This window comes from Crocodylus porosus, unplaced genomic scaffold (genome assembly GCF_001723895.1).
Source record: "Crocodylus porosus isolate Cpor-Errol unplaced genomic scaffold, CroPor_comp1, whole genome shotgun sequence".
Lineage (NCBI taxonomy): Eukaryota > Metazoa > Chordata > Crocodylia > Crocodylidae > Crocodylus > Crocodylus porosus.
The window spans coordinates 232,677,394-232,695,784 of NW_017728886.1; the positions used below are offsets into that span (position 1 = coordinate 232,677,394).

Consider the following 18,391-nt stretch of genomic DNA (forward strand, 5'->3'; position numbering starts at 1 on the left):
AGGGGTGGCAGTACTTCTGAGCCACAGATGGAAAAGTTGGAGCAAACCAATAAAGCTTAACAGCTTCTATCATCCCCCCTTTGCTCACATGTGCCATGCCATGGTGTATGTGAGCAAGATGAGGAAGAAGGACCATTGGGGCCACCAGGTAGCCGTCCAGGGAGCGCCACAAATGGTCAGGGTATAACAAACACCCAGCCAATCTCCATGTATGTTTCTCTGGTTCTGGAGCCTGATCTTGGAGGAGGGCAACATTGTGAAGACTTGCCAATGGAGAATGGTTAGTTGGAATAGACAAAAAAAAATGACCTTGGAGAAACTAAAACAAGTTTACTTAATTAGACATCTGTGCACAGGGTAATAAGACACGCAGGATTTCTTATCTCAAAACATGTAACTGAAATAAGCAGTATCAGCTCTTCTGGTCTTTGTCCGTTTTTCTAGCCAAGTAGGCCAGAAGCCCGACTAAATTTATTATCACACTTGCTGCTGGGTCCCATAGGTCATCTCTCTCGATTCCTTACTTCAGGTAAGTGTGAAGATTTTCCTCCACGGAGTTCCCTCTGCGTCTGCTGGTCTGTCTCCACCTTACTTTCACTTTCATCTCCTCTTCTTCCGGTTGCTGTGGGGCACAGTTTTTGAGTATTCCCTGTCCCGTGCCCAGTGAGCTGGAACCTGCAGGAACTGATAAACTGGGGCATCCCTGCTCTCTGTGAGTCCTGCTCCCCAGCTCCGGTCATGGTCTTCAGTGAGAAGAACCTACCCCAGCACTTCTTATTCTCTTCTGCTGTGGCAGCGCAATCTTCGCTGCCACACACATAAACCAGTTTAAGTGATCAGAAACTGGTTTAAACCTATAACAGAACAGATGTTCAGTGCACATAAGCCAGTTTGAAAATGGCTGAAACTGGTTTGAGATAAACCTGGTTAAATGTAGTATCAGACTTAACTGACTTGGCTCAAACTGGTTTATGCAATACCCGGTGCTGGTTTAAGATAAATCAGATCCCCCTCCCCCAGCATCCCAGCATGCTCTCTGAGCTGGGTGGGGCTCTTTGCTCCACAGCAGGGTTGGCCCCTCCCCCTGCTCCTGGCTACAGCTCCAGCAAGACTGCAGGGTGTTGTCTACCTCCCCCTCCAGGCTCCCCTGCTAAGCAGGAATTCCCCCCTCCCTTCTGCCTTTCTGAGGAGGTGTCTGTGTATTAGCTAGCAGACCCCATGCTGGCTATGGTCCCCTCTGAATCAACAGGAAGCTGGTAATATCCCTCTGTTGTTTTCTTAATGGGGTGATAAACACTGTTATCAATTCCTTGCTGGGCTAATCAGAGCAATGTGCCAGGGCCTGGCCAGGCCCCTCTCAGCTCAGCATTGTAAGAAGGAAGGGAGGGCTGCTCTAGTGCCCTCCAGCTTCTAGCTTGAGCCACTGCAGGCATGTGCCTGTATTTCTGGGATGTTTGTCCAGTTACAAAACTGATTTAGCCTAACCAGGTTATACTAACCTGCAAAGCTTGAATCAGTTCAGGCTCAGGGTTTTTGAATGTCTGTCCCTAACCTGAGAGTCTTGTAGTTAGTTTCCCAGCAGCCAGCTTCCAGTGGAAGGATCTTGGCTACAAGCCTACTTTATGGAAATGGCAGACTCCTCACTAGCTTGCTCTTGTGGTGGCTGGCCAAGGGCAAGTGAGACTCGGGGGCATCTGAACTCCAAGCCGGAGGGCTTAGGCCTTCATGCATGAGGCCTGCCACTAGATTAGGGAGTATCTGAAGCCCCAGGCTGAGCAGTCTGGGGTGGAGCATACTTGCCAGTTGCAGCACATACAGTGTTTGAATGACTGAGTTTTGCTCAAATCAAGAGGATCCCAAATGGATGTGGCTAATTTGACCTGGAATAGGAAAAGAAATTCAAAAAAAAAGAATTGGTTTTGACTTTTAAGCCACCTCAAGACCCACCGTGAGCGGTGCCGGAGATCGTCCTGGGCTGGAGCGAGTTGTATTTCCGTGAAACCTGGAAGCTTCCCCGGGGGCTGAGCTGGGCTTTCCGTGGCCGCGGGCAGAGTTGTCGGCTCTTCCTCCCCCTTGTGCCTCCGCGCAGCGGCCCGCTCCCCCCGCACGGCCCCGCGCCCGCGCCCCTGGCGCAGGCTCTGCCCTTGCCCAGCCCCGGCGGGCGGGGAGACGCCTTCCCCGGGCAGCTTGTCAGGGGCCGGGCCGGGCACTCCCCCGGCTCATAAGGCCGCGCCGGAGCCGTAGACCCCGCGGAGCGGGCTGGCGGCGGCAGCCTCTCGCGGGCACCATGGGCTGCTCCAGCAGCGCCCAGACGCGGAGCCGGGACAGCGGCCGCCCCGCGCCCAAGTCGCCCGGCGCCAACGGGCTGCAGCCGTGTGGTGAGTGGCCCCGGGGGTCTCCTGGCCCGGGCGGGAGCGGAGGCTGCCCCGGGGCCGGCCCAGCGCGCTGCCGTCAGCCCAGAGCCGAGAGCGGCTCCTGGGGCAGGTCCCGCACGAGGCCGGCGGGTGCCTCGCGGCTTCGCCCCGTGGGTGGGCTGAGCAGGCGGGGCTGCTAGAAGGAACCCAGCGAGGAGCCGCCCCCCCGCCCGGTTACAGGCCCCGGCAACAGCTCAAGGGCCCCTTCGCCTCCTCTCTCGCACACGCAAAAGAAGAAAGGGGGGGGACACGACACCTATTTTTACCTAGAAAGCTGTGACGAGCAACGGTAGGGTATTTTGAAGCAAAACTAGTAATAACGTCCCAAGATCTTTAGCCTAGAAAGGAATTGCTGGAGGAACTGGCTCTAAGTTCTTCAAAGCCAGAGGCAATTCTTTGTTGTTGGGTGTTTATGGCACCAAGAAGCATCCAAAAATTTAACTTTAGCTACCTACATCTTCCACATAGCTAAACCAGCATGACTTGACACAGCTGAATGAGTTAGTTCTATTTTATTGCGTAGTTCAATTGTATTCCTTTTTTGCAGTGATGACAAATAGTTACTGTTTTCAGATAAAACAGTGTATTATCCTTTTAGATGGTGAAATGATTGTCCCATTTGCAAGGACTGCTTTTATAATAGTGTGTTATCACTTTTCATTGTTCTTGTCAATATATTTTTCATAGAAATAGTTAATATGTATCTTATATTTCATTGTTTTATAAATGCTACCTGATCACTGTAAGCTAAATCTCTTCCCCCTGAAGTCATGGATGGAGTTGTTACTGATCAGGAGCAAGGTCAAGTGACCTTAAAGGGATTTTAAGTCCAATCCTGCAATCTGTTCGTATTGCTAGAATTTAAAGTTTGAGTGAGTGAGTGAGGGTCTCCAGATCAAGAAGAAGTATTCATGGCAAGTGAGATTTCTGAAGTACCTGCGTTGCTTAGGCAGTCAGTGTGGTAGAGATGATATCTTCTTTGTTAGATCAACTAGACAGTTGCAAACAAAACTTTTCTTTTTGCTTTGAGTTGCTTAGGAGCACAGGTTCCATTGACTTTGTTATAAAAGGAGCCCTGGCATCAACCTTCTCCCACTGGAGAATCAGAGAGGGGATTGAATAGCAGTCTTTAACTACCTGAAGGGAGGTTTGAAAGAGGATGGAGCTGGACTGTTCTCAGTGGTGACATGTCAGAACAAGGAGCAATGGTCTCAAGTTGCAGCAAGGGCAGTTTAGGTTAGATATTAGGAAGACTTTTCTCACTAGGAGGGTAGTAAAACCCTGGGACAGATTACCCAGAGAGGTGGTGGAATCTCGCTTCTTGGAGGTTTTTAAGACCTAGATAGACAAAGTTTGGCTGGGATGTTCTAGTTGGGAATGGTCCTGCTTTGAGCAGGGGGTTGGATTAGATGACTTCCTGAGATCCCTTCCAGTCCGCATTTTCTGTATTTCTATGAAATGCTGGGCTAATCATCACTGAGCTGGCTTGCAGCAGCAGACCAGTGCAAAGTGGTTTTGCCGGTCTGCATAATCTGGTCCCAGACAACACCGTGGTAAGCATACAGGTATGTTGGACCAAACAATCCAACAATCCAGTGAAAAAGTAGAAGTAAGGAACAGCGGGATGAATTAGGTTCCATAAAGTCTTATTCACATACAGGGTTTACATTATACAGTTACTTCTCTGGACCTGATTATGACTGGATAAATCAATGAATATTTTACCATTGACTTAAATGAGACAGAAATAGGTCTATTGATGTAATAAGAAGTATTTCTGTGACTTTCACTGGCATTTTTGTTCTTAAATTACTCTGGTACTTTTGAAGATCCCACCTTAATATGAAAAATGTTTTTCTTTTGTTGAATAGGATAGTACATGTATATGTTTGCATAGAAATGTTCATACATTTAATTTTTTTCTTAGCTTAAAAGAGAGGATGTTTTAATAAAATCCTGAATGACAACATAGTAGTATTTGATTTTTTTTTTTTTTTTTTTTTTTTTTTAACTAATGCAAAGACTGAATATTTCACAGATTGAAATATTCTACTTTGTATTTCTGAAATATATTTACTCTTGTTAGTAACATTTTATCAGTGTTTGAGCCAAATTCTTCCTTTTGGGTATACGTGAGTGGCTGCCATCTCTTTCAGTTTATGTATTTTTAAATGCAGTTTGTCTGTGTTAATAAGCAATTGGTCTTCATTCTTGAATATTTTGTTTCTAATTTAGAGTTGATTCCTGCTGTTGGTCCTATTGTGCAATGTCCTGTAAAAAATTAGTTGTTTTGCATAAAAATAAATTGTATGATGTAATTGACCCTGCTATCCATGTGGGATCTGTTTCAATTCAGTATGTGCATTCCTGCCCCATTTAAGACAATGGACCTTAAAACCCTGCTGGCATAATTTGAGCAGGATCAGGTTATTTTGTGTCTAATCAGTAGCATACCAGAGAAGGGGAAATGGCCCTGGGTATGGCGGATGGCAGGGGACACAAAAAATAGCAGCAGCTGAGTTAGTGTCCCGGCCACTGCCATTGTAACAGAGCCCCTGAAGTTATCCTGTCCACTCTGCCACCCAGGGTGCTCACGCATCCCGTTACACCCCTGGGTCTAATTACATGAGCATGAGGTATCTATGTGACTGATGTTTTGTAGGATCCTTAACTTGTTTAGACATATCCTCCCTTACTTTTGAGTGACTGAATCATCAAAACCTTACCCTCACTTTTCATGGTATTGAATTATTTGTTCCATGCACTGTCAGTTTTAAAGGGTCTTTATATGAAGCCTGGGACTTTAGAGACCAGGTTGCTCAAAGTGCTCTACCTGCTTGTCATTGTTCTGTTGGTAGCACCTGGCTTGGTGAGGATTAGCCCAGGGCATGGAAGATCCTTCTGTGGTGCAGAGCTGAGACAGGGGCTCGTGTCACAGTCTTGGCTTGCTTTTCAGCTTAAGAGGAAACAACCTTCAGGTTTTAGTCACCTTGGTGTGTACAGCCCTGGTCTCCATTTTGTGCAGTTCAGCTGCACTCTAGCACGATTCTTCATTTTCCATATCTGCCAAAGATTGCATATTCATAAGCCTTGTGATAAGTTTTGCGATTATTCTGATTCAGTATTTGAAATCATTCGTTTTCTGCATCTGGTCCTGCACATATTTACACTCATTAGCTGAGCCCCTCTACTCATGTCCCTGGGATGAAGTACAATTTTCTTGCGCAGGAGTTGGCATCGTATGGACACTGCCACTGAATACCACAGATCCACCCCAAGGAGCTGGGGGTGTTCAGTGGTATTCAGTGGCAGAGTGGGGATTCATTTGTGCTGGGTTCAGGCCATGAGGAATCATGCCTGCATCAGGGGGTGTAGGGAAACAGTGGCCGGGAAATGCTGTGATGGCAGTGGCTGCTTGGCCAAAACACTGGCCTACCTTGGACCTGAGCTGGGTTGTTCCAGTCTATGGCTACAAAAACATTGCCAGCCACTGCCCTTGGGTAAAAGTTATCAGAACTGCACCCTTTCTTTGTATCTGATGGTGGATGTTCTATGCATTGATACTTTGTCTGTTTGTACACTTTCATCATAAATTTTAATTTTTCTAAAATTAAAATATATTAAAGATATTTTAAAAATATAAAGTGTTAACAAATAAAAACCTAGGATTTCGGACTAGCCCAGGGCTTGACACGACACCTCGTTCAATGAGTGACAAAAAGGCTTTATTTACTACAAGTATTCAAAATCAAGTCAAGTGAGCCCAAACCAAATCAAAGTCCGGTAATTAGCTATGAGGTGATAATTTCTCACCGAAGAAGTGGTCTGTTTCTTTTCAACTTCTCAAATAAGTCAGGCACATCAGCTACTGGTTTCGGAGAGATTTCTCACTCTTGAAGCATGCACGCTGTTTTCTGTTTTACTGCCTTTTTATTCCCTCAGCTTAGCATCTTCAAAACATTCTTTTACTTGCATAAATCAAGAGTGAGTCCCAAGCAGTAATTGACAGGAAAATCCTGTTAATTAACCTGCTCATTACTAGTAATCACAAATTTCTAATTTGAATGAGTTACCTTCTTCAGTAACAAGAGGTTATCCAGTTTGGAACGTATCAAGAAACTGATTAACAGCCAGGAAAACATATGCAATCTTTGGATTAAATCAGGAGGAGACATCTATCACATATGGAGAATGTCTCTTCCTGCACATAAACACAAGTTAGGCACAAAAGAAATATTTACTATACTAATTAATCAAGGATAGACATTTCATGTGGTTACACACCAGACAACTAGGAGGATGCCTGAAATCATCTTGAATATAGCAAGATAAGCTGGAAGAGATACTTCATTATTTCTTCTCAGATGGCCTAGCCATGAACTCGCATCCTTTTGCGTTGTGCAGTTAGCATCAGTATTCTGTATTTTAACTTTTATGAGTAGACCTGAGCTTAGCATGAGTTTCAGAGTCATCAAAAGCCAAATCCTGGTTTTAGCTCATGTTCAATGTATATAAAATCTAAATGCAGCCCAGTTGCTTCCACAGAGCTGCTGCACATATCTTTAAAGATGAATGTTGTATTAGCCAAACATGCCTTAATCTAGTAGATGGCAGAAAGTGAGTTTGACAGACAGGGGAGACAATAAGGTCAAGGAGGAAGAGCTCTTTCCCCACCACTACTAAATAATTAATGGAAATGGATAATGGACCTTCCATCATGCACAGAGAAGCTTTGGAAGATATTTTATCTGCCTGAAGTATAATTTTTGCACCTTTCTTTGTGGGGCTCCCTGACTCGAGGCCCACGCCTACAGAGCTCTCTGACGTAAGCATTATAATGAACATCAACAGCTTGGGATAAAGTATAAACAAATTTAATATAAAATCCTGTTTGTCTTCCTTTATTTTATTGAATTTTTTTTTACCTATTTCCTTTAATTATGTATGTAATAGTTTAGTCATTATACACTTATAAAGATTCTCAATATAGTTATTTTCCAGACTGTAGAAAAAGAATTCCTGCACATACTAATTCTTAGGCTTCTGTGTCTTAAAATATTTCATTCCTTACAGCTGAGGAGTTAGCAGCAGGTTCATAAGTGGCTATTATAATTCAGAGTGCTAGATGGAACAGTCTAAACCAGTACACCTCTGTATAGAAGAGCACACTGAATATTTCATCAGAAGTTTCGTTCCTGATAGCGTGCCTGTTGTTTTGGTTCATTTTGTCAACATGCCAAGGCCAAATTCTTCTTCAGTTTCACTGCAGATATTAGTACTCTTGTACATGAGCAGGAAAGGGCGTGTAAAGGAGACTGAGATTATTGAATATGAGGTATTTTAATTATTTCATTTCAAGGAGTTTTGTTGGCAGAGGTTATGAGGCATAATGAATACTTAATAGTATGATGATAATACATTGCAATGTGTAAAAACAAGGAAATAGTTGGACAAATTGGGGATCTTACTAACCAGGAGATATTTTATTTGCTATCTGATTTCATTTAGTAGGAAAAAAGGTATTTTGAAAGACTCCTCTAAATTTTGTTATGGAAAAATGTATTTAACTAAAATAGAGTGTGCAGAATTTTGGGGCTCTTTCAGTAGATCTATAATAAAGATCTTGAACGGAAAACATGCAACTGCTGTCTAATGGGCATATTGTTGTGGGAACTACCTACCTAAATTTTCTGCCATCATTGAAGATTAGCATTTATAATGCCTGTAATTTTAATTATTTTAAAAGTGCTGACAGGCATATGATGGTCATTCTTTGGAGAATGGACATATTAAGCTGACAAATTGGAGGTCTCCTTCTATAAAAGAGAATTCACCCTAGTTTGGAAGAAAGCAATGGAACATTTATATATTTTTAGCAGTATTGAATGCACATGGCATGACATCACTCTAAAATCTATACTTATTTTGTACATGTTATATAAAACCTATTGAGGATAGGTTGTAATGTATGTTCAGTTGGTCTCTAGACACTAGAGAGGACTTCTAGTAAGAATCCTTGAAATGTATTTCTTTTGTCGAAAATGCTCATTGTTTCCAATAAAATGCTGATTGCAGATCCATATAATAAGCTCACTCTATCCATTTCTCAGGCCCCTGCTAGACATGTAAATAAAGGTATGATGGGATCTGATGCACAATCCACACAATTGTGTTTTTTGACATGCTACATGTGGCATTAGGCATAACTGTGGGATTACGTGTCAGAACACATTATATACCTTCTTGCCCGTGTAGGGGAACCTGGGATTGTGGTGATAATCCTGGGCTCTCCCTGTACTCTCATGTAGCAAGCTTTCTGAGCCTGGGAGCCCATCAGCTGACCTGCAGGCTCCCAGGTTTGAAGGTGCATGGTGTGTCCCTGTAACTGGGAGCTCCGGTCACTTGCAGGGCTCCCAGCCACATCAGGCCACACATTCATAGGCATCATAGGAATACATCACAAAATTGTTATACATATTTTGTGGAATAACTTTGTGGCTTATTTTTCATTTTATTATTCCATTAATTGATAGAATGTGTAGCCAGGTCACAACTCAAAATGTGATTTAACTGGTTAATCATGTCTTGAGTGTAATATGTCATGGGGACCCTTAGGGCCAAATGATTTCTGAGGAGGATAAAATTGCAAAATATGTATAGAAAAGGCTAAAACAATAAATAAAAATAAAAATGGGGGGGAGAAAGGAATTGCTTTCTTATGAGCACATGTAGGGCTTGAGGATGGTGGCAAAGGCAGAATGTTCTGTTTCCAGAAGACTGAGTATGTGGGAAGAGAGCCTTTGGAAATAGAAGGCATCCCCCTTCCACTGCAAAAGGAAGAGGGGAGTTTTGCATCATTGCTATTCAGTTCTTGGCTGGGGAGATGTTGTGATTCCCTCATCTGCTGTTGGGAGGGAGAAGTCCTATTTTTAAAAATTTCTGCTCATTTTGGGTGCCTCCATTTTTGGTGTCCAAACTGAGATACTGTAAACAGGCCTGATTTTAACAAGTGGTGAATATCTGTCTTGTAAATCCAATAACTATTTAATGCAGAATACATAAGCAGTCCCAAGGGCTGGAACCAAGGTCTTGCTCTCTCCCATGGGGACACCTTTGCCCACTGTAGCTACAGAATCGGACTCTGTTCCTTGTTTTCTGGCCCCAGGAGTCTTGTATTCTTGGCTTCAATAGAAGGGCTGGAGGATGTCTAGCCCAGTCCATAGACTAGTGACTATGATGCTTTTCCAGTAGTGGAAAATGTGGGTCCCAACTTTCCTCAAGCTGTGAAGGACCTTGAGCCCAAGTCTTCCACTTCCTAGGCAAGTCCTCTAACTATTAGGTAGTTGGGCAAAAACTGGGCAAATCTACTGTCTCTTCCTCCCCCTGCCTTTCATGCTGCCTGTGGAAATCCCATCCAAAAGGCATATGCATGTCCTACTTCGAATGGAGATGCTTAACTCGCTACTTTTTAATTTAATTCATGGGCATGTACACCATTACCATGACTAGGTGCCTTTTTGACTGTGAACCAAGGTGACTCTAGATGAAGCCCCAGTGGCTGAGTGTACTCCACCCTAATCTCATTGGGGACCTCAGCTGGTGGCTCCTCCTTGGAGCCATCACCATGGCCATGTATGTGGTAAGCTTTACGGATACCCTGGTCTCCTGCGCCTTTTGTGGGCAGAGGGAGACCCTGGTATACATGACCCTCAAGTGCACCAGGCTGCAGCCTCTCCACCTCTGGAACCTCCTCCTGAGGTTCTGGATTAACTTTACCCCCCACCTCTTTATTTTTGGACTCCCCATCCATGGCCCCACCAAGTCCTGGGACCTCCTGGTCAACCTCCTCCTGGTTCTGTCCAAGTGGGCCCTGTACTTGATCAGGAAGGTGCTCACGGACTGCGGGCCTGCTTTCTTCTTCACTGGTCTGCACATGCCTCCAAACGGAGCACCACTGGGCAGTGTCCAGCAGTTCCTTGGATGCCTTTGAGGACTAGTGGACACGGCCCAGGGGGCTCGGCTTAGTGGCCCCCTCAGGAGCACTCATTCTCATGTTTTGACCCTCACGTCACTCCTGTCCTGTTTTTTTGCCTTTGTTGTCCCAAGAATTCTGTTGCGTCTTTCACCCATTGGCCCCACACAGTAGAAACTATTAGCTGGGTGTGCCTGAGGGCCAACGGTACTTGAAGGATACAAATAAATAGGTGCTATCAGGTCAAGCATGGCCTAAGACTCTTTGCACATTTTAACTCCCAGCTTTCAGTGTCCTTGGCCCACTTCCAATTTTTCTGGCAAATTCTTATAGACTGAGAGCAGCATTCTTCATATGTATTCTGCTTAGAAAGTTATTTTCAGCATATGTAGCCGCTTTTGGTTCTCTACTGTTGCCACTCTTTTGGGTCAGCTGTCTTAACCCAATATGCATTTCAGCCAATGACTTGGTGACCCCTCTTAAGGGTCTGCTTCAAATGAGCACCTCTAGAAATATAGTCTCTCCTCCTGGACCTCACAGAAGTTCGTTTTCCCTTAAATTCACTTTGGTAAATCCTTGATCTCAAAGGCAAGCAGACCTAGACTTGTTAAAAGCAAGACGTATTACATTCTTCAGCCATTTACTTTCATGTATAAAAACTATTGCATAATTCTTCTGACAGCTCTCATCACTGCAATAATCATTTCGGCAGAAAATACAATTTGTCAGCATCTTGTAATTATGATATGAACAAATTTTCCTCATAAGCCGCCTAAGGCTTTTTTTTGTCATCGTGTTTTTTGTGAGACACTTAAATCCAATTTCTTGTCAAATTTAATTTGGCAAGCTATTAAATCAGCCTGATCAAGTGGTCTTAATTTGGTATCTTATTGTGTGACTTTTTCAAGTTCTAATGTAGGGTGTCCATCATATCGGATGTTTAAAAGTCATTTTGCTCTGTTTCCATGTGGCTTTCAGACCCATTGCTTTATTTATTTAGTAATCTGTTTGCAGTGGAAAATTATTCACAGAATTTTTAAGTTCTAAAAAAAATGGCAGCCCATTTGTAAACCTAAGGATCCTACCCATGCACATTCAAGATAGAAAAGTCTCAGCACACTGGCTCCATATTTCTGTACCAGAAATTGTCAGGTAGGTCTGATTTGGTCATAGCTTCCCCTTTAGTTTAGGGCCTTGCTGTCAATAACAGTAGTAGAATGATTTGTTAAAAGTGTGTATCTCCTTAATACATATATTTTCCATGTAAAAAAACCCTGAAATTATTGTTGATCTAATAGCAGAACGACCCCTTATGGCTAATTCAAAAGAATAATGAAACTATCAAAGAGTAATCCTACCAAAATAACAACTGGTTCGTGGATTGTGATATGAACTGCACAGGTGCTATCATGTTCTAGAACTGATCTAGTTAAACACTTTCTTATTTAATAATTTATGTCTTCTTTTTCTCATTTTTATTATACAATAAATAAAACTGACACCAGATGAAAGTACTCCAGTTGCTGATGAAAATGAAACTATACCTGACCAGACAAAGCTAGACCCGATCCAGGATGTGGATGTCACCTCTGAGGAATCAAAAACGAATGAGAGTTTCCCAGCAGAGGCAACAGAAGCTTTGGTTCCAGCACCACCAAAAAATGATTCAGGCAGTGAAGGAGTAGATCCCAGATCTGGGGAGAGCACTGGGCCAACACCTGAAGGACTGGTAGAGGATGCTGGTCAACTGTCTACAGGTCTGGAAGAAGGCACAGACTTACTGCCTGCAGGAGCAATGGAGATCATAGAGCTGGCACCAGCAGGATCACCAGCAGAAGGCATTGGGTCACTGCTGAGGGTACCAGCAGAGGACATTGGGCTGCTACATATGGGACCAGTGGAGGGAAATCTCAGCCCTGTAATAGAAATCACCAAGGAAGTACAAATTAATGAAGAGGATCAACTAATTGAGGGTAATATTGGTGCTTTGGTAAATTTAGGAGGGCAATGTCTATCATCAGAAATATGTGTGCAGTTCCCATTGACTTCAATCAAGGGTTGTATGAGAGCAGAATTTAATCCACAAAGTTCATACAAAGGAGTGTATGGAATGGTGTGGTTGGCAAAGCCTCAGACCCAGAAGTCAAAACTGTGAGAAACCTTCTCAGCATAACCAGTGGTTGATCATACTCCCTGCTTTTACACCCCTTGTTTTCCAGGGAGACTAAACAGTCCTTCACATGCTTCATTTAAATGATAAGGGTGTGTTTTTTCAGACTAAATGTATTTGCATATCACAGGAAGGAAGAGCCTGGCAACTACAAGCCAGTCGGCCTCACTTCTGTCCTGGGGAAGGTCTTTGAAAAAATTATCAAGGGCCACATTTGTGAGAGCCCTGCAGGGGAAGTGATGTTGAGGTGTACCAACACGGGTATGTGCCAGGTCGATCCTGCCTGACTAACCTGGTCTCTTTCTATGACCAGATAACGAAAAGCTTAGATGTGAAGGAGGAAGTCGATGTCATCTTCTTGGACTTCCAGAAGGCCTTTGACACAGTGTCCCACCCAATTCTGGTGGGCAAGCTGAGGGACTGCGGCATTGATGAATGCACAGTCACATGGGTGGCAAACTGGCTTCACGGGCACACCCAGAGGGTGGTGGTGGATGGGTCGATGTCGACCTGGGAGGGTGTGGGCAGCAGAGTCCCCCAGGGCTTGGTCCTCGGGCCAGTGCTGTTCAATATCTTCGTTAGCGATCTGGACGAGCGTGTGGAAAGCACCCTGTTCAAGTTGGCTGATGACACCAAGCTGTGGGGTAAAGTGAATACACCGGCAGGCAGGGACTGCATCCAGGCAGACCTGGATAGGTTGGAGAAGAGGCGGATCTGAACAGGATGCAGTTCAACAAGGACAAGTGCAGTGTGCTGCACCCGGGGAGAGGGAACCAGCATTATGGTTATAGGTTAGGGGCTGACCCTCTCGGCAGCACAGAGGCAGAGAGGGATCTTGGAGTCAATCCTGACTCCAGGATGGATATGAGTTGCCAATGCAATGAAGCAATAGGCAGAGCTGACCGTACCCTGTCGTACATCAACAGGGGCATCACTAACAGGTCCAGAGAGGTCTTGCTCCCCCTCTATGCAGCACTGGTCAGGCCGCAGCTGGAGTACTGTGTCCAGTTCTGGGCGCTGCACTTCAAGAAGGACATGGAGAACCTGGAGAGGGTCCAGAGAAGGTCACTCGTATGGTTGAGGGTCTCCATGGCCAGCCCTATGAGGAGAGGCTGAGGGACTTGAATCTCTGCAGTCTCCGCAAGAGGAGACTGAGGGGGGGGATCTTGTGGCTGCCTACAACCCTATCAGGGGCCACCAGCAGGGACTCGGGGCAAGTCTGTTCACCAGGGCCCCCCTTGCAGTCACCAGGAACAATGGCCACAAGCTGAGGGAGGATAGGTTTAGGTTAGATATTAAGAAGAACTACGTCATGGTAAGGATGGCCAGAGGCTGGAATAGACTTCCCAGAGAGGTGGTGCTCTCACCTTCCCTGGAGATCTTCAAGAGGAGACTGGATAGGCACCTGGCTGGGGTCTTATGACCCCTGCCACCCCCAGTGCTCCTTCCTGCCCATGGTAGGGGGTCAGACTAGACGATTTGTCTAGGTCTCTTCTGACTCATTGAGTCTATGCATTTGTATCACAAAAAATGGCCCTCTGAAATTGGTGTGCGAATCTTAAACCAGAAGGCTAATTTTCTATCAAGGATAGAAATGTGGAGATGCTGTAATAGCTGTTATGTCCCCTTCTTCTCTCTCCGCTGGCCAGCTGCAAGAAGGACGGGGAAGAGTCCAGTCTTCAATAGTAAGTTTTAATCCTTTCACAGACATTGCTCATTGGCAGTTGGTTTTGGCTGAGCCGTCAAAAGCTGCTACCAATTCAGCAGTAGCTGCGAGAAGGTTGAAAATGTAGCTTTTGCCTAAGCAGCAAAGGGAGGGTGAGTGAACTGACAAGTCAGCTCCGCCCCTGCTTCATGTGGCTGTAAGCCTGGAAGAGTATTTTTTTTCTTCATTCTTTCTTCCCAAACTAGATGCATGTCTTATTTAGGGGTGTGCTATATTCAAGGAAATACGGTACTGAGATGTGCTGCTCAACATCCTCAGTGACCAAATGCCCTGTTATTTGGTTTATTGTATAACTCATGTAAATACTCCAGTAGTGCTGTTATGGAAGAAGTGGGGTCTCTGCAAATTGTAGAATAGAAGGGCCATTTCATATATTGTTTTATTTGTAAAGCACCTGTAGTGTGCTGGATGCAATAAATCTAAACAGTGGCATCAGGCTAAACACAAAACCTTTTACCATTCAGTGAGTTATGCTATCTCTGGGCGCATGCAGCAAGAACAAATTTGTTATTTTCCCAGCTAAATACTGCTCTACAGTATTTCTCTTTGGTATAACTTGGAATTATGTTAGGGATATAGTTGGTTTTATGATACTGAGCACTGATATCTTTCTTGCTACTGTTCTATCAATTAAAAAAAAATCATACACACTAAATGGAGAAAGTCCCCAAGTCTTACAGGACTGACTACTAAATAAATGGGAAAGCATGAGACATGAGACATAGGTGTAAGAAAAGGAGTCTGGTGCATGATTTCCTAATGGAGAGCAAAAGTAGATATCTGAAGAGGACTATCAAGTACGGAGCTCAAAGGAAGGGTGTTTTCATTTGGGGTGCCTCACAGAAGGAGGAATATGTATTGCGAGTCTGGGAATCTCATACAAATCCTTCCCCTTAAGTTCGAGGTTCAAGGGAGTGCTTGAACCTCATGCTTTCCTGCTTATCATACAAGGCCCGTGTATCATGTACACAGAGTAGGAACTTGTCTATGTGATGCAGCTGCTGATACCACAGCTTTGCCAGACTTAGTAGAAGTGTGACACGGGACCAGCTTCACTAGACCATCTTTCCACATGCCAGTAGCTCTGCCAGCACAAACCCTTTTCAGATGTTGCTGATATAGCTATAATAACTAGGGACCATGGTCCTTCATATCCTGGGCCGCCTTAGCCTCCAGACTTCAGGTTGGGGAGGACTGAGTTAGAGAGGTTCTGGAGGGGCTGGACGTGTTCAAATCAGCGGGTCCAGATGCTCTCCACCCCAGGGTGTTAAGGGAGCTAGCAGGGGTTATTGCAGGGCCCTTGTCATGGCGTTACAAGCGTTCGTGGTGTTTGGGACAGGTGCTAGATGATTGGAAGATAGCCAATGTGGTCCCCATCTTTAAAAAAGGGAGGAGCTGGGCAACCATAGGCCCATCAGCCTTACCTCAATCCTAGGGAAACTCTTTGAGAAGATCATCAAGGAGCACATCTGCAATGGGCCATCCTCAGGGATGATGCTCAAGGGCAACCAGCACGGTTTCATTAGGGGCAGGTCATGTAGACCAACCTGATTGCCTTTTATGATCAGGTCACAAAAGCCTTGGATGCAGGTGTTACCGTGGACGTAGTCTTTCTGGACTTCAGCAAGGCCTTTGACACCGTCTCCCACCCCACCCTCATCAAAAAACTAGGCAACTGCAGCACTGATGCCTACACAGTCAGATGGATTGCAGATTGGCTGAAGGGTCGCACTCAAAGGGTGGTGGTGGATGGGCCATATTCGACCTGGGGAGAAGTGGGCAGCGGCGTCCCCCAGGGTTCGGTTCTTGGGCCCGCACTGTTCAAACTCTTTATCAGCAATTTGGACAATGGGGTGAAAAGCACCCTGTTTAAATTTGCTGATGATACCAAAATTTGGGGTGAGGTGAGCACGCTAGTAGGGAGGGAAAGACTGCAGCAAGACCTGGATAGGTTACAGGGGTGGGCTAACAAAAACAGGATATGCTTCAACACTGACAAGTGTAGGGTGCTGCACTTGGGCAGTAGTAACCAGCAGCACACTTATAAGATGGGAAACTCCCTTCTTGAGAGCATGGAGGTAGAAAGGGATCTTGGAGTCATTATTGACTCCAAGATGAACATGGACCGACAATGCGAGGTCATGGTTGGCAGGGCTAACCAGACCTTGTCGTGCATCCACAGGTGCATCTCTAGCAGGGCAAAGGAGGTGATCCTCCCCCTCTATGGTCAGGCCACAGTTGGAGTACTGTGTCCAGTTCCGTGCGCCCCATTTCAGAAGGAATAACAGCCACAAGTTGTTGGAGAGTAGGTTTAGATTAGACATCCGTAAGAACTACTTCAGAGTTAGGGCAGCTAGGATCTGCAACCAGCTTCCAAGGGAAGTGGTGCTGGCTCCTACCCTGGGGGTCTTTAAGAGGAGGCTTGATGCCTACCTAGCTGGGATCATTTGAGCCCCGTTTTTTCTCCTGCCCAGGCAGGGGGTTGGACTGGAAGATCTACAAGGTTCTTTCTGACCCTACTTCTATGATTCTATGATTAGCTATGTTAGCAAAACCATGTAGTATAGTAAAGTATAGGCCAAGCCTTGGATTTCTCACTGGCTGAGGGTGCAAGGTGAGGAGTTTGTATTGTCTAAGGCAGCAGTCAGCAAGGTTTTGCTGCAATAGGCTGGATCCAGAGGCACAGCAAGTTCATTCAACTCCCAAGACAGGGTAGGGGGTGATATGCTGACCACTGTAAAACAGAGCAGGGATGGGTGGGGAAGTGGGGAGTCTTACCTGCTCCATGGCATGAGTGGCTCATGGGATGAGGGTAGAGTTCCCTGAATGGGGAACATGGCTGTTTCTGCTACTGCTACCATGCTCCTGTAGCCGATGCTGTCTTCCCTGTGCAGAGAGCTGGGGCAACAGCAGAGAAAGGGAGTCTGGCACAGCATCCCCTGGGAGCTGCCTCTGGAGCCCCATTCATTCTCCCCCTCCCCAGATATGCTGCTGGGTTCAGGGCTGACCTTGCTGTGAGAAACTCCCTGCAGGTGGGGAAGGACAATTCCACTTGCCCCTTGCCACTTAGATGCACTGCAGGGGGCAGGGGTGCTTCCATGGCTGGGAGCGCAGTCAGGGCTGCCACTCCTGCCATAGTCAAGACTCTGGTATGGGGGGATTCTGGTGCTTCTTCATATATGGTGCTGGGGCTGATGTCCTGCTCACCCTGACATAGTTACTGGCTGGATCAACCCAGATTGGGTCTGAGGTGGGCTGGTGCTTCTAGTTCAGCCACAAGAAACACGCCCCCCACTGGCTGGCTGCAGCTCAAGACAAAGTTCACCACTTCCACGGGCCACATGCTACCGACCCCTGGTCTAAGGAGTGCCATTTGCATTAGGAATCAGATTTCATAGAATAGGTGTCAGTTGTTGGGTGAAGGACATGAGTGAGAGGAACTACCACCAGCAGTTTTGTGCACTGTACGTGCCTACTGATAAAGGGAGAGACCAAAAGATCTCTGTTTCAAGTACAGTTTAGTGGCTAGGGTGACCATAATAATTTGAGGGAAATCTGGGAAGAGGTAAGGAAATATGGAACGGGGTCCCTCCCACACCACCCCATGGCTCCTGGGAGCAGAGCAGGTGGAACAGTGTGGCATTCGTGTACACGTACACACAGGAGTGGGGCTGGGCAGGAGCACGCAGAGCACACACAACACACCTAACCCCATGGCTCCCCAAGCACACATCTCCCCTCTACTGCATAACAGCTATTGCCAAGTATACAATAATTATCATATTATATAATAGTGTCAGCCCTTGTACAACATACAAGAGATAATCTTAAAAGTGTTCAGAATGAATGATAACGTTTGAGACAGTTAGTTGATGCAGCATATGCAAAACCCCAAGTCACTCTTTTGGGTTTACTGTTAGCACTTACTTATGACCTGTTGCCCCAAAGTAAATTTCATAGATTTCATAGACATTAGGGCTGGAAGGGACCTCGGGAGATCATCGAGTCCAGCCCCTTGCCCAAAGGGCAGGAAGTCAGCTGGGGTCATAGGATCCCAGCAAGATAAGCATCCAATTTACTCTTGAAGGTGTTCAATGTAGGTGCTTGAA

The 18,391-nt window shown here is 45.5% G+C and overlaps 1 protein-coding gene and 1 long non-coding RNA gene across 3 annotated transcripts in view; both read left to right on the forward strand.

Annotated features, from left to right (window-relative positions):
* Positions 1-2,140: 2,140 nt before the first annotated feature.
* The window catches only part of ERICH5 (glutamate rich 5), a 23,421-nt gene continuing 7,170 nt past the window's right edge, over positions 2,141-18,391 (forward strand). The window contains exons 1-2 of one of the 2 annotated variants that reach the window (XM_019551037.1): positions 2,141-2,378; positions 11,880-12,679. In XM_019551037.1, the coding sequence (XP_019406582.1) occupies positions 2,288-2,378; positions 11,880-12,541 (753 nt within the window). In that variant the 5' untranslated portion in view covers positions 2,141-2,287 and the 3' untranslated portion in view covers positions 12,542-12,679. Of the gene's footprint in view, positions 2,379-11,879; positions 12,680-18,391 lie in introns of those variants that run through there. The other variant, XM_019551044.1, reaches the window with a different exon arrangement.
* LOC109320800 overlaps positions 16,906-18,391 on the forward strand; it is a 2,774-nt gene continuing 1,288 nt past the window's right edge. Inside the window, exon 1 of the long non-coding RNA XR_002103861.1 lies at positions 16,906-18,229. This is a non-coding gene — a long non-coding RNA (uncharacterized LOC109320800). The remainder of the gene's footprint in view (positions 18,230-18,391) is intronic.